This window comes from Urocampus carinirostris, chromosome 5 (assembly GCF_059441175.1).
Source record: "Urocampus carinirostris isolate Australia breed hairy pipefish chromosome 5, RoL_Ucar_1.0, whole genome shotgun sequence".
NCBI classification, from domain to species: domain Eukaryota; kingdom Metazoa; phylum Chordata; class Actinopteri; order Syngnathiformes; family Syngnathidae; genus Urocampus; species Urocampus carinirostris.
In genome coordinates, this window is record NC_142353.1 from 38748411 (window position 1) to 38774903 (window position 26493).

The 26493-nt window shown below is 37.6% G+C and overlaps 2 protein-coding genes across 7 annotated transcripts in view; both read left to right on the top strand.

The window, feature by feature from the left end:
• Nucleotides 1-94: 94 nt before the first annotated feature.
• utp15 (UTP15 small subunit processome component) lies at nucleotides 95-7603 on the top strand. 2 transcript variants are annotated; one of them, XM_088335200.1, is made up of 12 exons: nucleotides 95-234; nucleotides 618-729; nucleotides 829-921; nucleotides 1008-1192; nucleotides 1447-1625; nucleotides 1706-1831; nucleotides 4062-4197; nucleotides 4288-4372; nucleotides 4444-4596; nucleotides 4717-4818; nucleotides 5183-5316; nucleotides 6985-7603. In XM_088335200.1, the coding sequence occupies exons 2-12, from the start codon at nucleotides 640-642 to the stop codon at nucleotides 7283-7285; spliced, it is 1584 nt and encodes a 527-aa protein (XP_088191326.1). In that variant the 5' UTR covers nucleotides 95-234; nucleotides 618-639; the 3' UTR covers nucleotides 7286-7603. The 2 variants fall into 2 exon arrangements, with proteins under 2 accessions (XP_088191326.1, XP_088191327.1); XM_088335201.1 differs by having other exon boundaries at nucleotides 621-729.
• Nucleotides 7604-10182: 2579 nt separating this feature from the next.
• Nucleotides 10183-26493, top strand: part of LOC148366331 (rho guanine nucleotide exchange factor 28-like) — a 65071-nt gene continuing 48760 nt past the window's right edge. For 3 of the 5 annotated variants that reach the window (XM_088336777.1, XM_088336782.1, XM_088336779.1), the window contains exons 1-9: nucleotides 10184-10338; nucleotides 11907-11953; nucleotides 15159-15300; nucleotides 17662-17771; nucleotides 18862-19048; nucleotides 23089-23272; nucleotides 23949-24150; nucleotides 24748-24823; nucleotides 25816-25862. In XM_088336777.1, coding sequence (XP_088192903.1) covers nucleotides 11921-11953; nucleotides 15159-15300; nucleotides 17662-17771; nucleotides 18862-19048; nucleotides 23089-23272; nucleotides 23949-24150; nucleotides 24748-24823; nucleotides 25816-25862 — 981 coding nt within the window. In that variant the 5' untranslated portion in view covers nucleotides 10184-10338; nucleotides 11907-11920. Of the gene's footprint in view, nucleotides 10339-11906; nucleotides 11954-15158; nucleotides 15301-17661; nucleotides 17772-18861; nucleotides 19049-23088; nucleotides 23273-23948; nucleotides 24151-24747; nucleotides 24824-25815; nucleotides 25863-26493 lie in introns of all 5 variants that reach the window. The other 2 variants (XM_088336778.1, XM_088336780.1) reach the window with 1 other exon arrangement.

The following is a 26493-nucleotide window of genomic DNA, read 5'->3' on the forward strand; positions in this document are numbered from 1 at the left end:
TTTATAGGTTTATTTTCTGTTGTAAATAGAAATTTAAAAAAATATTTCTGTTTTTAACTCATCAACTAAAAGAACCGGAAGTAGATCATTTAAACCATCATGGCCGCCTCCTTAGGAGTCTGTGGCAACGTGATGCATTTCTGTTATGGTTTTTATTGTTAATACCTTGTTATAATTTGATTTTGATGTTTTGTATTAAGATCATTTACCCCCACCGGAATTTTATTTCAAAAGGTAAGGCTTTATGTGCTTGATTCACCAGCAAATGTCATGTGGCACCGTGCTAACGCAACTCTGCTAGTTGAGATTGAGCACATTTGAGCGTTTGCAAAAGTTTTTAATGCCAGATTCCTGTGTGTAACTACACTCTTGCCATTTAACAGATGTTAAATATATCATCATCTTTTCTGAACATGGCTATTGGTTGGTTGTGGTAAACAGCCTTGCCTTTCTACTTAAAAAAATTGTAAGGGAAAGCCATCCAAGTTACATCACTTTTCATATGAAAATGTTATATACCACTCGGTTTTCAGTTCCTTGAAATTCCCCATCGGTTTTTACCTGCTGCTTCAACATGTGATCAACCTCCTTTCTCGATATCCTTATATTACGATCAGCAGGAACTACAAGTAGGCAGAAATGGCTTCATTCAAACCTACACAAATTCCAGTTATCCCGAAACTTGGTGAGAAAGTCACGCAGGACAATCTGTATTGGAAAAACTACAAGGTGAGTGTAAGGTTTTGATGAATCAACGTGCATTATATTCTATTTTTTTTACGTATTGATTCTCAGCTGGATGTTATGCTTCTGTTTTTCCTCAAATAGGCTCCTGTCCAAATAAAAGAATTTGGATCAGTCACAAATATAGACTTCTCCCCTGTAGCTCCGCATAACTTCGCTGTGACAGCATTTACAAGAGTATGTTTGCTTGCCTCCACAAAAATGCACTGATTCTAATTTTTATAATATTGAACTGTATCTTTCTCCTACATTCTTTCTTTTAGATCCATATTTATGGCCCATTCTCCCAGGAGCCAGTGAAATCGTTCACGCGTTTTAAGGACACTGCATATTGCGCAAGGTTCCGTTCAGATGGTCAGCTCCTTGTCGCGGGATGTGAGGATTCGCTTGTGCGACTGTTTGACATCAGTGGCAAGGTGGCGCTGAGGAAATTGAAAGGGCACACAAAGTAGGAATTTGAAGTTTTTATTTTTAAGTTTTCGATATTACAAAAAGCCTGTGGATAAAACATTAACTGTTGCATATACATATAATTTTGATCTGGAGTCTTAATACGATTTAATTTAATCTGTAATGTACTTTTACATTGAAAAATATATCCCACTGCTCCAGATAAAGGTTTAAAATTAGTGACCTATAAGTTAAAAATTTACAAACTTGATATTTCATTCAAAATGACGTATTATCTTGTACTCCTCTAAGGGCCGTACGTGTGACAGACTTCACCTCAGATCGGTACCAGATTTTCACAGGGTCGGACGACTACAGCTGCCGACTCTGGGACATCCCCAATGAGACTGAGGTCACCGCTTACCAAGAACACACAGATTATATTCGCTGTGGTGTCACCAGCAAACTCAACAGAGATCTCTTCATTACAGGTGATTTAATATAATAAAGAAATGACAAATAACAAAGCATGATTTGTGCAAAATTTGACATCTTTTTTTCTTGCTTTAAGGGTCCTATGACCACACAATCAAAATGTTTGATGCCAGAGCAGACAGCTCTGTAATAACTATGGATCATGGCCAGCCGGTGGAAAGTGTGCTCCTGTACCCTTCTGAGGGACTCCTTGTCTCTGCAGGTCGGTTATTTTTTGCGTATAACCCTAACTTGAAATGTACGTTGATATTGCACTTGTTGAAGATAATGTCACTTCATTATTTAAGAATCATAACGCCTGACTAATAATATAGCAGGCACCTTTAAGCTGACTTATGTTCATCCCAGCCTCAAATATTTTGCTGGGTTAACTCTTCTACCTTTACGTTCGGCTTGGGCTATTGTAATTGAAGTCAATTAATTTGTCATTTTGTAAAAAAAATCCTGAATCGTGAAATGGAAGATGGCAATATAAGAGTTTAATTTGAATTACTGAAAGGTGGTGCTGATGATCAAACAATAGGTTACTAACTACTTAATTTTGGCATCCAAGCAATTCAATCACAAGATAGATTGATACTTTATTCATCCCCGTAGGGAAATTCACACTTGCTGCAGTATCCTTTTGTTGTTTATTAACAGATTAACAGGATGCCTTCGGGGTGCTTTGTTGTAGTTTAGCCACAGCGGAGTGGATGACGTCACACACGCTAGTCCAAAAGTTTGACTTCCCTGCGGCAGATGGAAATCTTTGTGCCCAGGGATACACCACCTCGTTTTAGCGATTTCACCTCCTCTCCGCTTCCCGCAGGCTTTCGTGTCTCTGTCTAACAGCGCTGGAGCCGGGTAGCTCCGGATAGCTCCGTTCCGGGTAGCTCCGGATGGCTCCACGTTAGCGTCCAGGATGCTAAACGTGAGCCACGTTTCCGTAAAACACAGCAAACTGCACTCCCTGTGCGCTTTAATGTTTTTCACCAGCACAGCCAGTTCGTCGGTCTTATCTGGTAGAGAGTTCACATTTACCATGATTATGGATGGTACCGAAGACTTATAACGCCGCTAGCCGCTTAGCTAGCTTCGGCTCTCCAACCACGATAGGGCCCCCTCATCATGCCGGCACGAGAATTTTTTTTAGGGCAAGGAGTTGATTCCTCGGATAAACTAGGTCAGGTTAGCGGTGTGGGTTTTTATTTTATTTATTTTTTGCCTGCGGTTTGCCTGTAACATTGTGATAAAACAGATTTCAAACCAGTTACAGATACTCCCCTACTTACGACCATTCGACTTACATAAAATTGTAGATACGAACATTTTTTTCGGGATGTTGAAAAATATCCGGGCATTGTTGTACGTTAGATTTTGTATCGTGTGCAACTTTTTCCAAGTAGAGGACAATACAGAAGTGCTTATTTCCATCGCTACCGGCGTATGGTGGTGATGTGAAAGGGTCACCCAGCATCCACCCCGAAGAGAAAAATCCGGCTTCTACTTCATAATTCGGGTGTAAACATACAGTGCATCCATTCAATATGGTTGGTGAAAAGTGTAAAGAGGCGAGCTGTTTCTTTTGAAACTAAAGTGGAATAAAAAAAGCTTGATGTGGTTGAGAAAATGGTCAAAACATTTTTTTTCGTCCACTTTTTTCCATGGAGGAGGAAGTAGCCTAACTCTTGAAGCGCATCTTCCAAAAGTAAGCTAAACTCAACTTTATTTATCTATTACATAATTATTATATAATATTATATAATTATATAATCTAATACAGTATAATTATAATTATATAATATTATTTTATGAAATGTTTATTTTTTAGTACAAAAAAATACAGATTACTTACACAAACCTTAAAAATACATATATAAACCTTAAACATACAAAATAAAGCACTAAGGCAACTTACGAACAAATTCAACTTACCAATGATCGTCCGGAATCTATCCCGTTCGTAATTAAGGCAGCGTCTGTTTTCTTCTTTCAACAGTTTGAAGGGGATGCGTTTTCAAACACTCTATTTTTTTAGACAGTAGTTTCATCAGGTTGAGTGAATTGTTTGGAATATATTACATTTTAATTGTCAAGCCTGACTGGTTAAATCGATCTTATTTTTGGGCCATGTTGCCTAGCCCAACTTAACCCCAAAGCTCTCTCACACCAGTTTTTTGCTGTTGCTCCTCAAAAAAGACAACGCCGAGCCACATGTTTGCCTTGCCTGTTCTATCAGCCTTTTGTTTGCTTGTGTTTACATACATTTTTTGACAAAATCGAGATTTATTTAGCCAATGAGGAACCATCTGTTTTCACAATTTTGGTAAATAAAAGATATGTTCTTTTTAACATGAACCAACATCATCTTTACCTTTGGGAAGCCTCATTGAAGGCCTGTACTCTTTGCTTTTCAACTCCAAAACCCCTTTTGTGTTTGGCATTTCCAGGGGGAAGATATGTCAAAGTGTGGGATTTACTGAAATGCGGCCAGCCCCTTGTCTCACTAAGAAATCATCACAAAACTGTAACCTGTGTTTGTCTGGGAAGCAATGGCCAAAGGTTGCTCTCTGCCTCTCTGGACAGGTACATCAATTACTGCTTTTTCCCCCATAAAATTATTGTGTGTTTGTTTTTATTGTTTTATGACCTTGCACATATTTTTTTTCCAATCAGGCACGTAAAAGTGTACAACACAACTACATACAAAGTGGTGCACAACTTCGACTATGCGACTTCCATTCTCAGTTTGGCTTTGGCTGTAAGGATATTATAACCTGTACAATAAGAAATGTTTAACTTACCGATAATGTATTTTAATTTAAATTACAGCCGGATGATGAGCGTATTGCCGTGGGTATGATAGACGGTATTCTGAGCGTCAAACACAAAAAAGCCCCCGAGAATTCCGGACTATTAGACCGAGACAGGCGACGGCCAACACAAACTCGGTTTGTGAAAGGGAAAAACTACAACCCAGCACAAGTAAGATTTTCTGTTTTCTCTTTTGCTTTACAAGCAAAGGAATGTATGATAACTGTTACATGAAAATGCTTTTTGATTGCAGTCTTCCTGATTAATAAGTTCTTCTTTCTTTTTTCACAGGATGAATATTTTGTCAGTAAACCTGTGAAACAGTATCTGGCAAAACATGACAAAGAGCTAAAAAAATTCAATGTTTCCAAGGCTTTGGATGTAGTGCTTGAGGTATTTTCAGACCAGTATCTTTAAAGGGACAGTGTGTAATATTTAGTGCCTCCTGGTGGTAGAAAAAAAACATTCAGTAAAATCTATTTGAATAATAGGCAAAGATGCATGAACCATCATACCAATGCTATTTTTTATAAACATTTATAGGTCGAGAAATTTGTAATTATTTTACATTGTAGAATCCATAGCTAGTAGTGGCCGCCATTTTTGTCATTTTGCTGCTACACTGTGCTCATTTAGGACTAGTTTTTGTCTGCACCAGACAATACCAATCTAGTGGTCAAATATTACACAATGTTCCCTTAAGCTTACTTCTAAAAAAATGGAAGCATATTAAATACATGGTTTACTTGCTTCACAGTCATGGAGTAGATCGAAGAAGCCAGAAATTGTTGTTGCTGTTATTAAGGACTTAGACCGAAGAGGAACCCTGAAGAACGCTTTAGCAGGACGGGATGAGAAGGCTGTTTCTCAGTTACTCAACTTCTTAATAGGGTGAGACTCTAAACTACATTTACCCATCAGATATATTTACAGTAGCAAACTGTAAGTGTTTTCCGTGTGCCTTTTGTAAACTATTAAATCATAAATACGATAGTTATGAAAGGCGAAGACACGGCAAACTAGACAGGAGTTTAATACAAAGAAAAAATCTGCTTGTCATCTAGCTTGACTAAAATTAACTAGTGTTGTTCAGATGCTGTACTATTTTGGAGAAGTGTTAAGGAGAGCAAATCACCAATATGACTTTAAAATGTATTTAATCTTTATACTATTATCGCTGATTTACTGAATCATTTTCAGTATTAAGTATCAGTACTGCTGCTTTTGTTATCGTTGCTATGGTGATTGTAAAACGCAAATTGTGAGCTAAAGTTATGGCCCGTATCCATAAAAGATTTTCCTTCTCTGAGCACATTTTTCCTATTGCTTGTTATGGCAGCGCCGCGTTTTTACGCTCCATTTAAAATGCCAGCAGCGCGACAAGGCGCTGAGCAACTTTTCTGTTCTGAATATGCTGCGCTAAACCTTTTCTTTTAATCGCCAAGAGTTGAAAAATGTCCACTTGCGGTAACACGCGATTTTCAATGTCGGGTTTTACCCAGCTTTCTAATCACAAGGCAGGCGAAGCGGGACAAACGCCGCAACAACCGAAAGTCATCTTTGTGTGGAGATTCCTTCTGAATTACGGTTATATGTAGCATAAATACACACCATGGCGTTTGTGATCATTTTAAATAAGAAATGTAAAAATCTTTTTAATAACTATATGGCTGCAACAAAAATTGATAAAATCGATTCAATTCTCCTAAATGCGTTGCCAAGATTTTTGTGGATATATATATTTTTCTAAGTCCAAATGTAATATAATCTTTTGTTAAGGTGTTATGAAAAGAGTATCTTACATATTTACAGGTGTATAGCATACATTGATAGTTTTATTATTATTGTTATTTTACAAATACTTGTTTTTTTTTTATTTGTTTTATATTATAGAATGTAGTGTTTTGGGCAATAATTTTCTATATGTCCAAAACTTTGGGATTTGAAAAAAGAGGAGGATATGAAAAGTGTTTTTAAAAAATCTTATTCATTAATTATTAAAAAAAAAACCATCAACAGATTCCTTTCATTTTTATAAATAATCGTTGGTTGCAGCCCTACTTAGGTTTTGCATTTGTATATATGTAAAAAGGAAATCTTTTTTAATAAAAGATTATGAGACCCTGGCAGGACCAAATGAACCTAGCAGAATCTTCCCATGTATGGGAATTAAGTCAAGACATGTTTATTTGCAACACCCTTAATCACAAGTAGTCTCAAAGGGCTGCACAGACTTGCAGACTATATTGACACCATCCCCTGATCTAAAACCTACATGAGGGCAAGGAAAAACTCAAAACCCTCAACATGAGGAGAGTGAAGGGACTGCACACGAGGTAATGCCGCTTCCAGGATGACAAGGCTGCAACGGATGTTGCAATAACAAATAATACACAGATATTGTCAACAGGAAATATAGGTCATTCATAAGCTATAGAGTAAAAGTGTGTTTTAAATTATGATAGTTTTTTAAACTACTACTGTTAATAATGCAGTTTGAATGCAATGTTTCCTTACCGGGATCTGAATAAATTTAATGAATTTTATTTTCTTCTCCAGGAATCTAGTTGACCCCAGGTTCACCCCCGTCCTGGTCATGGCAGCTGAGATGATCCTGGACATATATTGCTCAGTCATCGGCCAGTCGGCCATCGTGGACCGTCAACTTTTACGCCTCCAGGATCTACTGGAGAGAGAAATTGACTACCAAAAAGAACTTGTGGAGGTGCTTGGCATGTTGGACACTGTTTTTGCCTCCTGCACTCCAAGAAAGGAAGTGCCGTTCCTTGGCATGGACAGATCCAACGGCCTTGCCGAAGAAGAAGCAGGTACTTCTCGATCTCAGCTGATGGCAACCTGATGTGTTCTGTGATGGAATACAAACAAACATCCCAGCAGCCTCAACTTGCCACATGTAATGGGCAACCCATAGATCCATCAGACAATGTCGGTTTGGTCCGGGTTTCAGGGCTCCTTTTAAACTCTCACATTTATTAGAATGTGTACTCATGAGGATTTTCACAAACAAACCCAGGTGTTTTTCTGAAAAGCAATTCTTAATTGGTCTTTGAGAATGTGGAATGTGTGTGAATTTGCCAATGAATATGATTTTTTTCATATTGTGTACAATGACATTTATTAAGATGCTTATAAATAAAGTTTAGTGATCGTGGAGTTAGCTCAGCGTGAAAATGTGTTCGCATTGGCGAAAATATTTTAAAATTTGCTATAAATAAGTCCTGTTTATTTGTATTGCCCTTAATCACAAGGAGTCTCAAAGGGCTGTACAGGTCACAGAATATTGCAAACTACAGACTATTGTTCCACCATCCCCTGGTCTAAATAAAACCTACATAAGGGCAAGGAAATGAAGAAACCTTGAAGGGACCGCACACGAGGTAGTCCCGCTTCCAGGATGACCAGGCTGCAACGGATGTTGCAATAACAAATAATACACAGATATTGTGAAGAGGAAAATAGGTCATTCATAAGCTATAAAATATAAGTGTGTTTTACGCGTAGATTTAAACAGTAGTTCTACCGCGGTTGCAGATCAAAAGTCAGTGGGCAGAGCATTCCACAGCACTATGGCCCGAATGGAAAACGCTCTCGAACCTCCGGTTCTCTTCTTGGCTCTTGGGATCACTAGTAGACCAGGATTTTCAGAGCGAAGGCTCTAGACGGGAACATTGGAGAAATTAAATCTGAAAGATATGAGGGAGCAAGTCCATGCATGATTTTGTATACTACCAACAAAACCTTAAAATCACATATTAAGTTACCAGGGAACCAATGCAGGTAAGCTAAAATCGAGGTAATGTCGGTATCCACCACATGTCAAACAATTGTCACTTGCAAAATCTTAAAAATGATCTTTGATTTTCTTTTTAAGCATTTTCTCCTTTCCATGCTACTGACACACGCACAGTGAGTATCATTGAATTATGGCAGTGATGCCAGAGCTACATTTAAATCAGTCCAGCCCATTGACCATTGCAACTGATTGACTAAGAGTGAGCCCTGCAATTAGTACCGAAGGTCTTCTGTAAGCTGAATCAATCCAACCCTCAATAATTACGTTATGCCTATTAGACATTTACTGCAGCTACAGCTGTGACAGTCAAAAACCTCTATTAAAACCTAAGAATGTTTTACTATTTTCTTTAGAAATATAGCCACATTTTACTCACCAAAATTCCCTTTTGTTGGTGAAAGAAATCCATCATTTTCCTAAAAATATTTTAATTTCTCGCTCGCACATATCCGTGCGTTTCAATTTCATCAAGAAGTTCTTTCCTGTTGCTAATGTTAAAAGTCGAGTTTCCGTTCAACAGAAGTAGTGGACACGCTGATATTTTCTTCACCTTTTCGGCATAATACTTCTGTTACTGCCCCCTAGCCAATCATAGTTTGCCAGACCGCTGACGCCTTCAAGAAGGCCCTGTTTCGCCAACTCAAAATCTGATTGGCTAAAGAAACCAACAGCATTTTTGACACTGATGTTATGCCTCAGGGCCTGCAGAACTGATTCTGAAGGTCTCCGGGTAGATTTGGAACCCTGGTAACAAGAAATGGGTGAAATGTGATTGTTAAAAATGAAAGCACACATCTGAAGGCAGCGCAACCAGGGAAAACGCAATAAAAGGAAGATGGATAATTTGGAATTATAATTATACATGGACAAGATATATTTAACAACACAGAATTCAGATATGTTCTGGCCAGCAGAGAAAACCTTGCAGGCCCCGACGGCCCACCACTGCATTACGGTAAGTAAACAACCATTTAATATGTATCACCACAAAGTTTAAAGACAGCCCAAAATATCAAATATTAATATTTCTGGGGAGGTTGAAGGTTATACATAACTGTCTTGAAAATATCCTTGATTGTGAAAAACATGAGTTGTGGACGTTATCTGGTTGGTAGTGGTTGTATAAATCTAACATCATTAAACAATTTGAGAATCACTTTTGTATTGCAGGATACAATATATATATATATACTGTATATATATATATATATATATATATATATATATATATATATATGTGTATCGACATTTCGTTCTGTGTACATTGTTACAAAGAATGACAATACAAGTAAATTATTATTATTATTATTTATATATATATATATATATATATATATATAATACATACAGGGTTGGGTAGGGTTACCTTAACGTGATTACTTTCAATTACTTTTGGATTACTCCAATACCAAATATGCTAATAAAAGACAAAAGAAACTAAATATGAATAAAATTATGACTCTAAACACGTGGTAAGCTTTCTCTCCTGGCTTTGATCTCTTTGATCTCCGGCAAAACTAACATAAAATGCGACAGAAACAAAATGAAAAAAATGCAAACAGCTTGCCATCATTTTTGCCGTTCCTTGTACTCCGTTACTCCCCAAGCCTGCACAAAATATAGTAATTTTATTCATATCTAGTTTCTTTTGTCTTTTATGAGCATATTTGGTATTGAGTAATTGAAAGTAATTCATTTAAAATAACCCCACCCAACCCTGTATATATAATGTTCCTCATGGCCCTTTGTCCAAATTTTAGGACCCCTGTGTAGCCCTCAACTCAGATTGCCCACCCCTGATATTAACGCCCGTCACTCCTGTAGTACCGTCTTTTTACTATAGAGAGCGCTGTTACCCGGATAATCTATAACAACTTTTTAAAGAGAGAAAGTGTCAATCTCCACCATTGCTCCGTGAAAATGAGGTTTCCGGGCGGTCTCTGTTTGCGTCAGCCCCCCTTTAAAGAGCCACTCCGAATCAACTCAACTTATTTACACCGCCGCGTGAATTATTAACAATAAGAAAAGGAATGCGGCCAAAGCAGGATTTTTTGTTTCTGTAAAAGAAGATTATTTTTTTCGACTCGTGCCCGCAAAAGGTAAGTTCACCCCATCAAATCAATGATTGTTTTTGTTAAGATTTATTTTCTTTTCCTTTTTCTTTTTCAATTAAAGCTTAATGTCTCATTTTAATGTCATTTTTCTCGCTTCAACGAGTTTGAAATATATTTTAACAAACAACAGTTATGAAAAATCTTTTTTTTCTACTAATTTCAAGATAATAGTGCTAATTAGCACCTAGCAATTAACTATGCTAGTAGTAAGACCAAAGACAAAGAGTACAGTTTTGTTCAGAAAATGAATTGAAGGATGGATTGATAAAACAAAATTTGATGTAGTTTTGCCTTTATATTGTAATATTTGTAATACACAAGTGAAATAAAAATAACATTGGCAAAACAAAAGGCCTTTTGCAGCGCGGTAATTAGATATCTCCAACTAAAAACACACACACACATATATCCATTATCTGCACTGCTTATCCACAGTTGGGTCGCGGGGGTGCTGGAGCCCATCCAAACTATCTTCGGGCAGTGGGCAGGGGACACCCTGAACTGGTTGCCAGCCAGTCGCAGGGCAGACAGACAGACAATTCACTCGCTCATTCACACCTAGGGACAATTTGGACCGGCCAAATAACCTAACATGCATGATTTTGGAATGTGGGAGGAAACTGGAGTGCCTGGAGGAAACCAATGCAAGCACGGGGAGAACATGCAAATTCCACACAGGAGGAACATTCTCATGACCTCAGAACTGTGCCGCTCACGCGCTAACCACTACGCCGCCGTGCTGCCCACACACATATATACCACTGAACGTCATCTACTATAAATCGTATATATTTGTGTATAACACGCACACCTAATTTTCATGTCAAAACCGGTATACAATTTTTTTTTGCTGTTTCTCAGCTCAAACTACCCATTGTAAGTGACAAACTCTGCGGCCATGATTAAAATAATTTATTGACAATGTAAATTATGAACAAAATATCAACATAATATGTACCATGTATTCATTTAATGTCCTTCAATGTCCGATTCACATCATACACCATGAATTGTTTCCCTGCCGTGCTTTTTTGCGTTCACATCTTTCAGGACCACTTTCTGTCTTTACCCATTCTCTAACATTCTTTGGTAAAAATAGTGTGATTATGAGATGAAATCTATTGCCTTTTCGCTTGTCATTTATACCACTGATGCTCTAGTGTTTAGGGTTCGGCGTTCTGACTGCCGTGACCCGGGTTCTAATCCCGTTGCACCCAAATGTCCAATGTTGTCAGATTGTGGTCAGCAATACTATTCGACTGATCACTCATTGCACATATATGGATTTATACTACAGTAAAACCTCATGTATAACAAGCACCCAAACTTTAAGTTATGTTTTAGGTAAAGAAAAAAATCTGCGTTATGAACGGATAAATATGATACCTATGAAAAAGATGATTTACTTATATTCCAATAAGATCTGCCTTGAACATTATGTTGATATTAGGGTAAAGAGCTGAGGAGGCAGATTTTTATAAAATGTTTAATAATACATTGTTACACCCCCAACCCCCTTCCTAAAATGCATATTTAACATTCCTTTTTTTTAGCAGGTGTGGCAGAGATGGAGCTCAGCAGGAGAAGAGTGCCACTTTATGTGAGTTTTTGCTCCAGTTACTAGTCCTTTATAACATGTTTATGGAATTTAAACATTAGAACTGGAGAACAAAACAAAACCCAGGGACTGTTAGATCTAAATGAAGATTCTTAGAAATGGAATGAGTTGTGACATTGCTTACAAAAGCTGTTGAGGTTGAAGTGTTTTTATGTCATAGTTATTTAAGGAACATCATTAGGCTTCGATGAATCACCAATGCCTTTTGAATCGGTTTTCTTTTTTTTTTAAATAGCCATCAATCAGTGCCACAATGAATAGAAGTCTGATTATGTGTGTATTGCTAACTGGCAAATCAGTAACCACGTGATTCATTCAGTCTTGTTTTTTATTTGTAGTTTAATTACTCACTGTTCAAAAGGAACATGTATTTGCTTTTGTATCTGTTTCCTGTGTCGTTTATCGTGCGTGTTCAGGGCAAATATTTTTGCTGTTGAATTTACTTGTTCCTTACATTGAATGTTAATATTCGTGGGAGGATAAGGGCTGTGGTATAATTTTTACATTCTATTTAATAAATTGAATTAAATGTTTTGTCATGTTGCTTTTATTATCACTGTGAAATCAATCCATAAATAACGCATTGGTTCTGTAAAAACTGACCAATCTACTAATTGTGATCTGAGCGTGAGGATTAAATATTATGTTTTTTTCGTAAGTAGTATAGAAAAAAAGGTTTGTTTTAGTATAGGCCATTAACTGATGAGGTGTCGGATACAAATAGAGCTGCAACGCAAACTATTCCGAGTTGCATGTTGTGTTTTCTTGTTTTTTTTTTTTTAAACGGTTAAAGAAATACCGGACCTGGACATAAATGCACATGGGCACTTACAAGTAACAAACAAGCTTTTGTGTGGTGAAACCAGGGATGATATGCATCCAGATTCCAGAACCGCATTTTTCTGCACAAGGAATTGTTTCATCTCATTTCTTTTTGCCACGAGGACCCAAAGCATGGAAAATAAGAATGAGCGCAAAATAATTGGAGACAACTGGAAATGCTTAGTGAATCTCACGCTCTTTTACCACACAATAGTAGTATTCCATGTACTCGGTCTTTCAAGGTTGTCCTTATAATTGGTGTTTTTGCCTTGCTCTCTATCCTACAGCTCCTTTTCTGCTTCCTCATTCACTTAAAATGTTTCCCAGAATGATTCACACACGCTGCTATGCTATTGATGCCAGCTTGAAATCTTTTGCAATAGATTTATTCTCCACTCTTCTTCCTCCTGTCCCAATGCAACTGGTTTGATGCACAGTATGACGCAAAGGAACAGATCAGCATCTATTAGCTTCCTTAGAGACATCAGATCAATTGTGTTTATCTATTAGTGTCCATTATCTTATTGTGTGCTTGCAACCATTTTGGTAATGTCTTATTTTTTATTATTTGAAAACAATTTTAGACAACTCTGATGGAAGGTACTCTTTTTAAAATGAATTAATAATACATGCGCAGTACTTGGTGCTATTGGCAGGCCCTGATTTCCAGCCCCTGCCTGTCCAAAGCCTGGATTTGTACAAAAAATGGTTGTGCAGTTGGCTTAAGAAACAACAGAATTTAAACAGACCATTTTTTTATTGCAGTCAATCTCATGTGCTTACAATACTTATTTTGAAAATATGGGCGCACACCTTGGAGAAACAAGGAAATGAGGCCAAGATTTCAACTTAGAAACTGTTCATTGCTTACTTACCTCAATACTTTTGTGAGTTTCCATCATTTCTGTTTTACAGTGGGTTTTTTTCTTTACTGTTGGTCCAACACACAGAAATTCAACAATCTTATTAGCAGCAATTTTTGTTCACTTTGTATTGTTTCAATTTGGACATTCGGGTCAAGTCACATTTATTTGTATATCACTTGATCTTAAAATGTCTCAAAGGACTGCACAGGGCACAATTCCACCATACCCTGATCTGAAACCGACATGCGGGCAAGAAAAAACCCAGAGCCTCAACATGAGGAAAATAAGAAACTTTGAGAAGTGGACACACAAATGGTTTTCCCTTTCCAGGATGACCCGGCTGCAATAGATGTTGCATTGGGTAACAATACACAAAACCTAGTGAACAACAATTAAAAAAAAAACATGTTTTAAGTAAAATTGCCCCAAAAGTCATGACAGCAACGTTGCAGCTTCCCATCTCAGCTAGCTGCTCGGTGCAGACATGCTTCAGGTCCAGGTGCTGGTTTAATGTTTCATCTTGATACATCCTTCTCCCTCATTATACCACCAACCAGGCAGCCGGAAAGGACAGGAAAATAATAAGTATGAGGTTGGCATCAATCATAAGGTTTAGAATAGAAGTGTGTCTTAAGTCTAGATTTAAAAACTTCCACTGAGGTTGCACACCTTATCTCCGGAAACAGAGCATTCCACAGCACCGGGGCCGGATGGAGAACACTCTCGAGCCTGCAGATTTCTTCTTGGCTCTTGGATTCACAAGTAATCCTGCATTTTCCTAATGGAGGCTCCCCACAGGAACATAGGGGGTAATTAAAACTGAATGATAAGAGAGGGCAAATCCATGCAAACATTCTTATGTTAGTAAGAAAACATTAAAGTCACATCTTAAGCGGACCAGGAGCCAGTGCAAGGTAGCTAATATAGGCATATGAGTGTACACCATTTACGTTTTTAAATATTTTATTCAATATGTCATTAAAATAGGAACAATTTCCTTAATTTTGTAAAACAAATAACGTGTCTGCTATGATTGGGATGAACATATTGTCAATATTTTTCTGTAGGTCCACTTCACCTGGACTTCATTAAATTCTTTATTCATAAAACTTCAATTGAACTCATACTCTATTTGCAGATTTACAGTGAGAGTGACATATTGTCACACATGCTATCTACATTTGTATCCTCCCATCAGTCCATGTGTCTGCGCTTTGGTTCTGCTCTAATTCACGTTTGCCTTCCCCAGATTAGGCAGCCAAAGTCTTCTGGCCTGTTGGGATCAGCGCAGGTCTTGTGGCAAACACAAAAAAGGCATTCCTGATTTTATTGAGAGGAACTTTTATTGTACCCTCAAGAGACAATCTGCCAAAAGATTTAGTGTTCCACTGAAATATTTGCAAATATTCACCCAAATAAATCTGTGCACTATATGGACTTAAATTTTACGCTTATAAATCCTTCTAGTAAGCGTTGTCCCTCAACTGTTTTTACATCAGGGCCAGGCCAAGGTGTTTGCATTATTGGAGGGTTTGGATTCCCTGCTGGAAGATGCTGAGGTCTTCATCGTTCTGGAGGGATCTACGCTGGTCCATGTCACCAGGGCTCAAAGTGACGTCATGCTGTGCTTCATTGTGCCGGGTACTCATAAGCGTATATGGCATGTGTGAATGTGCTATGAGACGTTAAAAACCTGAAATATTACTTAACACACTGTGATTTTTTTAGGTTTTTCTTCTAAAACTGAGTACAAAAGGGAATTTGCGTAATTTGATACGAGCTAATACATAAGGTGCTCTCTGCTGGCGTATTAGGTACAGTTTAATTTTGTGTAAGCGTGTTTGGCTACTCTGGTGGTGAAGAATTATATAAGTTAATAATACCAGTAAGAATGTTTCATTATATTTATTATAAACAAAATTTCTTCCGATTAAACTGAATGCAGTATGTGAACTACCCAGTCCAGGGCTGCATTTTGTTGGAAAAAATGGCAAAAGGGTCGGCAGGAAAAATATATTAAATGTATTTTTTGTCTACCGATTTAGTCTAGAATCTTATACCTCGGCAATACATGAGGTAAAAAGATAATGTAGCCCTATTCAATGTTTTTTTCAAAATGTTGCTGCCATTTCAAAAGTACATACATCTATTTCTTGGCTGTTTTTAAATGAACTCTCTTTACATTTCATTTTAGCAAAAATAAATAAAATGACAAAAAAGGAGACATGTATTTTTAGAAAATCAGGGATGAAATGGACTTTTGACTAAAAAACATGCATTCATTTACAAGTACACACTCAATTTCTTTTTTTATGTCTGTAAATAAACCATTATAACTTGGTGTTGAACAACTCAGAATTAAAGCAAAGTAATCTATATCCCTTTTTAGCGCACTACATTTGAAAAACTCAAAATGCAATAGCCCTGCGACTGGCTGGCAACCAGTTCAGGGTGTCCCCTGCCCACTGCCCGAAGATAGCTGGGATGGGCTCCAGCACCCCCGCGACCCTACTGAGGATAAGCGGTGCAGATAATGGATGGATGGATGGATGGAAAATGCAATAGCTAAGCTTTTTTTTTTAAATTATATTGGATAAATATCCTGATAAATGAAATAAATACAAGATCAAAAGGGGAGGAGAGTGGCACAAAATCAACACATTTGCATCAGCATTACCTTTTGAAATACCATATTATCATTACATGTTTAACGTTCTCTTTTGGTGAGCTGAATAAAAAAAGCTTGACAGGCGGACCGTAGTCTGCCAACCCTTGACCTTGACTCAGCTAAGTCAAAAAAAGTAAAAGACAAACACTTGTGAGTTGATTACACTGCCAGTTTATTTATTCTTTATTATTTCTTATTTATCCTTAAAATCATGGATAAGAAGGGATTTTCTTTTTCAAGAACAACACATTTATCCACAAACAACAAGAGGAAAAATATTTCGATTTTTCACATTGAAAGTTTTAACTGGTTTATTCTAACAGTTCAGTGAACGCAGTTTTACACCTGAACCAAGTCACCACGCTATACAAACTCAAGTGAGAGCGACGCAAAAACATAGTTCTTGCCTTAATTGTCATTTCAGTTTGAAATGAAACAAATAAAATAAACGTTTTAGTAGTGCATGGGCAATAAGAATAGACTTTATCAGATCAAACTACTAGGCTGGACCTACTAAAGTTGAGAGTGTATCCTTAAATGCATTCTAGCGGCTAGAGGGAGCTTTGGCTTTACCTTTTTTTTTTTTTTTTAATTGGGTGGCCCGTGGGCCATATGTTTAAAATTTTTCTCTGAAAAATCTTAACTATTCCAACTAATTGACTAATTGTAACCTTTAATCCCACCAGAATTCAATTCAAACCTAAGCTATATAACAATGTCTTGACCCTCAAAAAGACGTCTAGAGTTGTGAGGTCCAGCCAAAATGTCCTCACTTTGCATACATGTCCTCACTCACTTGGTAAAAATCCTTCCCGATCCTCACAAAGTAGCATACACAAGAAAACACACACACACACGTACGCACAATCTGTGACTTGGTGTCTGGAAATGCACAGAATCTTATCAACTTCCTCTCAGGAGGGAAGCAGCTCCACAAACAATATGTCAACATTACCGAGCCCAAGAGCATTGTACATAGACAGACGGTAAGTGGTCACAAGCCAGCGTTCTCGCTAGGAAAGTCTCTCACTGTGAGTGCACGAAAGTAGATCAAGACCAAGGGTTCCTGCCTTTGTCAAGAAATTAAATCATCATTATCACAGTATGCCAGAAGGAAATATGCTAGCACATACAGTAGGTCATTATCAACCAGTAAAATGGTTTGATGAAATGTTGAAGGAAGCCGAGAAGTGCTTGGATTTACATATTTTTTTGCATATTTTCACTGGCTAGTACTCATGTAGTGCGTAACTGAATACAATTGTGACATACACAGAAAATTTTCTTTTGTGAGTAATGTTTTCATTCAGATTTATTTTGTGTTCTGTTTGTAGGACATAACCTCGCTGAGATTGTCTCTGTGCAGGCCTACGTGAGCTCTGAAAGCACACCTCTCACATGGGTGGGTGGTGCAATGCTGGAATACATCCAAGACGATGCACAGGTATCAAACTTCAAGTGTGTCAGTTGTATTGTCTTTATTGCCATTGATATCAACGTTGTGAAACAGTATATGCAATGAGATTGAACATGGCCATCCACCTCTTGTTTGTTTTCGAAATCAACTATTTTCACCGTTATCAACTCATCACACTAATCCTATGAAGGATGACATTTGATGGTGCCTAAGCTAAGAACATAAATATTGGCGACCGTCAAAAGAGCTAATCATGCTACTATAACCGAGAATTTGTTCATTGAAAATACAGGAATCGACTCGTTTTTTTATGGGGGTTGCATTTCAAATAGGTTCCGCGGTAGTCAAAACCTGCAAAGTAGAAACTTTTATTGAATTTAAAATTACTCTATTAAAAGCTCTATTATACATTGAAACCTAAGGAAACACATATAATTTACAGGTTCAAGTATTTGTTTAACAAATAAAAGTACTGTACTTTAATTTATTAAAACATGTTTTTACAAATAACTTCTGTGCTGTCAAATTATAAATTAAAAATAATTGCCTCTTTATTTCACAACTGTATTGATTAAAGACACAATCAAGTTTACTTCACTTTGTTGCCATCATGTGGACGGAAAACTGAAATTACGTTACTGTCGACAATCCAAAATGTTGAAAGTGAAAGTGCCATACAGTATTGCATTTTCATGCTGCACTTACAAATAGAAACAAAAAAAAATGCGGAGACGAGCGTGACGTTACTCTTCAGCCCTTCCCCCGTTCCCCCATTCCTCTCACCTAATGTGTTCCGCTCCAAACAGCTTTGTAAGATAAAAGCTGATGGTCACAGTGGAAAATAAGGCATGAGGGCTCTTTGAACTCAGTTGGTCATAAATAACACATACTTAATAGAGAAAAATTTTCACTTTCAGCTTTATTAAGCACATCTGAAACGACGCACGTCACTGTTAAAACAGCTTCATAATTAATAATATGTATTATAATTAAAGAAGCTTTAATTTTTAAGCTAAAAGTCTAAAGCTTTGACAGCACCAACTCGAATTTTATCTATATTAGAGTAGTAGTTTCTATCGAGCTGTAGGCAAAAAATAATTGCTAAAATCATTCTCAGGATCTGGCAGAACACTTGGTCACCCACGGACACAGTCTGAGCTCTTTGGATCACGAAGAGATGAGCAGCCTCTTCAACCTGGGCCAGCAGAGCTCCCGGTGGGCTATGGATCGTCGTGTGGCTCTCGCTATGGCTAACCTGGATATTCCTCCAAATTGGAACATCTTGGGGTGTCCTAGGGCAGACGGTAAGGGGTAGTAGCATTGTTTTTTTTATCGGTTCTGCGTTTATTGCCGTCGCCGCTATCGGTTGTCGACTAGCTCAAGGGGCGGGAATCTATGGTTCACGAGCTATATATGACTCTTTTCTTGAGTACATATGGCTCAGTGATAAAACTTGTGCAAATTTTTAATATATTGCTACTCACAGGCCTGATTGTCACGCATGCTAACTTCATACTGGGACATACACCACACCTTTTACTGAAGTTTACAGTCGAGGTGTAACACCAACAGACCCCAGGGTGGCTGTAAATCGCAAGATAGTCCTTTATATGGAAAGTGCCATACAGTAGTGGACACCCCCCCAAAAAAATCTATGTTCATTTTCGAGACACTTTATGGTGAAAAGCCTCAGAACAAACTTTAACCCAAAACAAATGTTTTACCCAGAAGCTCAAGCGAAAGCCCTGGAGCAATTTGATTGGGTGAGCCGTTGGAAGGGGGAGGTCTATACACAGGGTACGTGCACTCTGAAGGTAAATACGTTGGTATCCTCATTTACAGTATTTTGTGACATTTTTACAAAAACTTTGCTTGCACCTTGTTTTGAAACCATTATTTAGCCTCGCCACTCCTAAGTAACTGTGGGAGGGACACTGGCATCATTATTATTTCATAGATTTTATCAAATCATCTTACGTTGCACAGTAAAATAAAATGCGGTGAAGAATTAGCTATTTTCTGCAAAGCGGGTTTGGCGGTTTTGTTGAATTTTGACCCAAATGATATGGTGTGGTTTCCTCATAAACAAATCCAAATATTTTTGCTTTTTCGGCTTTTGGTTCCCGACCACTGAGCTAGCCTGACGTTAGCACCAGTTTTGTTTTGTCCCTTGGTTTGTTGATTACTGGCTAGCTTTGTGTTTGTCGCCATAGCCGTTGCTGCTTTTTGTTGTTGGTTCCCAGTTAGCCTTGCTGCTCACTGCATGTATTTTGGTCAACCAGCTGAGGATCCGGCTACCTTTTGTTGAACTGTCTCGGTTAGCACCCTGTGTGCAGCTCTCAGTGTGTGTTTTTTTTCTTTTTTTGCAAGTTAGCCTTTTTTGCTTGCTCACACTTTGTTGTACCATTACTGCACCCACCTGCAACTAAACACCTAGTCATTCTCCACAAAAACTACCAAAACTTCACGTAAAACAACTCGCTTGCTAAGGTGCTAGTGTCATCCAATGACGTCACTGCTAGAGGTGATAAAGACAAGACATGCCCTCTTCAAAATGCATTATCTCTAAAGATAATTGGAATATACCATTGAAATACATATTAATTTAATGCCAAAAATATGTACTATTTCCTCAGATTTCACATGTTTAAGAATTTTGGGTTATTTTTTACTGGAGTGATGGACTATAGTTATTTATACATCTTACCTACGGTATGTGCATGGGTGCAATGATAATTTTGCAACGGTCAACTCTTCAACTCCATCACTCCCATGCATCCTCTCCATCCTCATTAGTATTTTCCAGTGTTCGCTTGCGAACTGAAGTTGGAAGTGATCCCGCTCACATGTATGCCACTGTTGAATTCATCATAGCTAATTAGCCAGCATCTAATGTGGTTAATAGAGCCGTTCCATCTGGACGTTGCCCGAGGCGGAGCTCTGTTCGCTTGCGGCCTGCACACCAACCAGGTTGTTTCCGATATGCCACCGTCTGTTAATATGAACTAAGTTGTGGTTTACACCCGCCTACTGTACACGAAGAACAAACTAGATTTCAGGCTAATGTTATTATAGCGGCCTGTTTCATTGCAGTGTCTCGCTCTGAATGTCTGCAGTTAATCAGACTCAAATGGGGCTTGCACATGTCAACCTTTTTATTGGTTGACCTATGCTAATATTGACTTGCTTTGCACACCCAAAGAAAACAGCTTTGTAAACTATTTACCTTGTAAAATTTGCTCAACCCAGTCAGCTCTAATGTTTGAATGAGTAAGTATAGTGTTGAAGGGTTTATTATTTTTATGCTCTCTGCTTGATGCACTTATTCTTTAGATTTAAACTAGTTGCACTCTTATATTGGTGCACCTGTCTTTTTATTGTTCTCATCTTAACAAGTTAGGCAGCAGTTTTCATTTTATCATTCGTTAACATTGTCATAAAGGGTATCGGTGCATGGGACTGCAGGTGGAGTTCATTAAAATATTTTGGGGAAAGGATTTTTTTTCTGTAGTTCCATTCTAAGGTGAAAGTCTTTAATTACTTTTTTATTTTTAATATATTTTCGATCACAACAATTTTCCGACTGATACTGATAACCACATCTTAAGTAGGTATTTATACCGATGCCATTTGTATATCAGTACCCCCCACACAAAAAAGGCTGATAATTCTAAACAATTAAAAAAAATGTTAATTTTTCCAACCTAAAAGAGCTATACTAAATTTGGTACTTTGTTACGCTCTGCCGCCATCTCCTGGCTTGGGTCATCATTACAGCTTGAGTCAGATCATTCATGATGCTCATGCAAGTATGTGCATTTCTTAGACCCGCCTGAATACACTGTTTTTTTTTTTTCAGGTTTCTCGTGGTTAGGGTTGGGCGTATGGACTCAATTTGACTCAGGCCTTTTCTTACTTTCACCATTTTCATGCTACAATGACCAATAGTCTATATATCTATTTATATACCGAAGCCCTTTTCGCCTAGGGGGAGATGGCTAGAGTCAAGAACAGGCACACATTTACCAAACATCCATTCTCCTTCGCTAGTGATAAATTAGAAGAAAAAAACTGCGAGGACAAGCATGACTTCACTCTCCAGTCCTGCCATGAGCCCCATTCCTCGAATTTAATGTGTCCTGCCTGAAATCTCTGTTATAAGTAAGATAAAAGCAGATAGGCGCATTGGAAAATAAAGCATAAGAGCTAGCTGAACTCCGTTGGGCATTGTTCAGACACAAGTTAGAGAAAATATCTAAGTTTCAACTTTTTAACGACACCCCACCTTTAAATGATACATATAGTTTAGTTGATTTTAAGAATTTTATTTATGGGAATGTGTATATATATATATATATATATATATATATATATATATATATATATAATCCTTTTAATGTTCTTAATTGAAATTCTGCATTCAATTAAAATGAAATGATCTGCATTTATATAGCGCTTTTCAAGTCAAGACTTCCTAAAGCGCTTTACAGTGTGCTTCACATTTCCCAATAGCGGCCGTGCAGCCATGTAAGGCGCTAACCTGCTTATTGGGGGCATTAGGGGTTCAGTGTCTTACCCAAGGACACTTCGACATGTAACATGAAGGAGCTGGGATTCGAACTGCGACGAGCGCTCTACCTCCTGAGCTACTGCCGCCCAGCTTCACCAATATTCCATTTTATTCGGATGCAACTTTACAGTATACTGTTTCCTTTTATATTTCTTAATAGGCTGATACATCAATACTGTAAAATGCAGTATGTTCAAGAGTTCTCGAAACAAAGAGTCTCAAAGGGCTGCACAAACCACAGATTATTGCAAACCACAGACTATTATGACACCATCCCCTGATCTAAAAACTACATGAGGGTAAATAATACACAGATATTGTCAACATAAATAGGTTATTCATATGCTATAAAATAGAAGTTTTAGGTTTAGATTTAAACATTTCCACTGAGGTTGCAGATCGACTGCCCTCAATCAAAAACCAAGATTAGAAATCATAAATGATTCACAATTCATTGTGTACTAGGAGTGGTCATGAGGAGCCTCTGAGTTGGAGAGCTGGCAAATAAAGAGGTCTTCGCCACTTTTGTAAACGTCTTTTGTTGCTTTAAACTGGGTCACTGGGCCAGAATGATTCACTGCTGAGCCATAGCACCAATCAATCAGTGGTAAGTAGGCTAATTATTATAAGAAAGCAGTTCGTCAAGAGGATGTCACCACCCGATGCCACATTTGCGATTTAAATCATACGACCGATGTATAATTTTAATGTGTAATCTCTTTATCTCTTATCTGAGCGTGTACTACAATTCACAGTAACATCTCCTCATCACAGATCCTGGCCCCAAAGATTCTGTGCTGCACCTGGCCGTGCGGTGGGGTCTTTGTCGACTGGCTGAGCTTCTGCTTTGTCAACCTGGAGGTTTGCTCGCTATAAGTCTTCCAAACAAGGAGGGAGTCACTCCGCTGCAGATGGCACATTCATCGGGCAACAGGGAAATGCTAGAGCTCCTCACAAAGTGAGATTTCAAACTCCATTTGACAGGCTCACCAGGAGTTCGCAAAATAGTCCAGACCCAGTTTGCAGTTTTTTAACACACACACAATAGCAATAGCTCAATGGAGAGAATGCCATTTAGTTAAATAACTACAATTCCCAGCAAACATATTTAGCTCTTTAGTAATGCGATAAAATGGCCTTGAAAAATAAATATTCCACAAACACGGATTTCATTCTGGTAGATTGTATTGTTTATAATAGCATGGCTGCATTGAACACGTAAAATCAATTTTTGGATTGAACCTTTATGAACTCTTGTTTTACGTATTTTTTCTTACGAATTATTTTGGTACCATTTTTGAAAATATGACTCTTTTTTTTTAATGTTACATTTTTTACGTTTCAGTGGTTCACAAAAATTGAGGGAAACAGATATATCAATTCATTATAATATATGTATATATATATATATATATATATATAATATAGTGTATATATGTATGTATGTATGTGTGTGTGTACAAGAAAGAGAGATTATATCTTGTCATCATGTATCAGAAATGAAATCGACTTCTTCAATATTTATGAAAACATTTCCACTAGGTGGCACAGTTGCTCTAGTTATGCCTTCAACCAAATGCAAAGTAACATGTGTTAAATAGTGTATAATTTATTTTTTGAATTCTTTTTCTCAGCCCACCCAACCCTCTAGCCACCCCCCCTGCAGGATTATCCCAGGTTTGGGCAGACCGTTGTCGTTTGCTGAGATACTGTCACGACACGGGGAATCTGACCCTGACCATCCGACAAAATCTCAAGTGGAGCTCAGAGCAAAGCCGACATGCTGATATTCAGCTGCTCAGAAACAGACTTCGAGATGAGAGGTTCCTCAGGGAGGTCAGTGTTAATGTAAAAGGAAAGTTTTTAAAGGGACAGCGTGTATTATTTGACCACTTGATGTCACTGCGTGATGTAGTGCAACGGAAAACGTAAAAAGCATAAGGAAGAATACAAACTAATGCGACTCAAAGTTACCAAAACACAATATTTTACTGCTTTTTTTTGGCCAGCTATGTATTTTTTTGGGGGGTTCCCGTAGCAGCAAGATTGCAGACAATTATCTGTTGATTTTAGGTGAGGCTTATATAATGTAAAATGAATGCTAGTTTCACGACCTAGGAGTAATTAAAAATAAATATTGTTTAAATCAACAATTATTTGAACAGTATTTTATGAATGAAGTTTTTTTACTTTTGGGGCACTATATATAATACACACTGTCCCTTTAAGTTTAATTAAATTATTTTGAAATATCAATTAAATATACTTATCAAATAAAGCTTTTTCAGGAGTGTCATTTTCACTAACAATATTGTAGGCGTGGATGAATAATGTCAGTAGGGCGACAAATGTGAATTTCAAGATTAAGAATACAATATGTGTTTTCAACTGGGACATGATTTTTGTATTATAGCTGCACCTCTCCTCTCTCAGATAAAAGCACTAAAACGGGAAAGGACAGAGACCTTTTTGGGAAAAGAACAACTGGTGGACGACCCTGCAGAAAACGGTACATAATCTAATCCGTGTCAGCAAATTTAAGAGGATTTTGCATACAAAATTTCCTAGACACAACTCTTATTCAAGTGTCAATTATGAACCACTTTTTCTCTGCTGGTGTTGGGATTCTGTTAGGAACTAAGGGACCTCATGTGGACATAAGAGGTACTGCTTCGTTAAAATGGGAACGAATTAGAGAAAGTTGAATACAGTTTGTAAGCGTTCCATGCGACCTAAGCAATCAGTAATTAGGCAAATTTGCCTTAGATGACCTAAATATTCACTGTGATCAAGTAAATAGTTCCCAAACATGTTACCTAAAATGACCTCCTAATTGCATCTTTAAAGTTGAGGTGCGCTGTTTGAGGTGTCCTTAAAAAGCTGATCGTAGAATATTTTCTCTATCAAGTATGTTTGAACAATGCCTAACCGAGTTTTGTTTTGTTTTGTTTTACTGCGCCTATCTGCTATTATCTTATTTTTAGTTACACTGCTCAGGGACCTGCAACACATGAGGTAGCAGGATAGGGGGGTGAGGTTGGTTAGAAACTTCATTCTCGTCCTCACAATTTGTTGTTCTTCTAGCAAAAAAATGGCAAATGTTAGAAAAAGCCAATCTAAACCCCCTGAAAAGATGAAAGAAGAAGAGTTTATTCGATCGTATCTTAGAAATGGACATACTTGATGAATGATCTGACTGAGGGTGCGATTTGAGCCAGAGAGTAACAAAGTTTCAACACCTTTAAAAGTACCGGTATTGCATATCAGTAGAGCCCCAAAAAAATAATTTTTACACGACCATTATTATTTTGTCATCACAGAAAACAGTGTTTTTAACATTTCAGATTGGTCATTTATTCATAGAAATTCCAATGTCACAAATAGACTGACCTAAATTGTAATTTAAAAAAAATACTTCACAATCTTTAGAATTATGTATGACATACTAGAGGAAAATTAGCATAATATAATGGGTATAATCCAGTGTTTTGCTTGTTGCAGGACTCTTTGCTGATATGAGTGCGGATTATCCAGCTGCAGAGGATAATGTGAGTAAATGAAAAATTGTTTGGCCTCTGTAATAGCAAACAAAGGCTAGTGTACATTACTTTTGACACCCAACCAAATATGCTTATATAAACTGACTCCCTGATTTAGGTATTTTATTTTATAGTTGTAAAATGAGATTGAGTATATATGGTAGAGATGATATCCCATTGCTGAATAAATACTCTGTGCTTGAGACTGCCACCACAGCTGTATTTAGGTGTATTTTGCAGGTAGATATAAACACCATTCAGAAATTGCTTCTATCGGAATGAGGAATGTATGTGAAGACGTAAGTGAGGCAGAGGAGTCAACAATCAGAGAGTACTATTATCAATAATCTCAATTTATAAATTAGCAAGGTAATGTTGTGATGACAAAAGAGGTACAAATATTATTATCAATAATGCATTACAGCATTCGTTAGTCCCAACACTGTTCCCCTGTGACCAAAATTAATTTCCATGCTTTAGCTTCTTTGTTCAACCTGTTAACATCTGCATCATGCAGTGTAAAGTGCAATGCCCCTACCTTGCTGCCCCTCAATGCTCCACATTGTTTCCGTGTCATTGTTTAGGTGTTGGGGGCGCCACCTGGCACAGTTTTTGTGAATAGCCCACTTTGTGAGCATGT

Bases quoted from the DNA above. Each gene is read 5' to 3' on its own strand.
- utp15 (XM_088335200.1), top strand. From the start codon at position 640: ATGGCTTCATTCAAACCTACACAAATTCCAGTTATCCCGAAACTTGGT. The intron at 4,597-4,716 runs GTAAGATTTTCT...CTTTTTTCACAG, and splicing joins AAAACTACAACCCAGCACAA to GATGAATATTTTGTCAGTAA. The intron at 4,819-5,182 runs GTATTTTCAGAC...CTTGCTTCACAG, and splicing joins CTTTGGATGTAGTGCTTGAG to TCATGGAGTAGATCGAAGAA.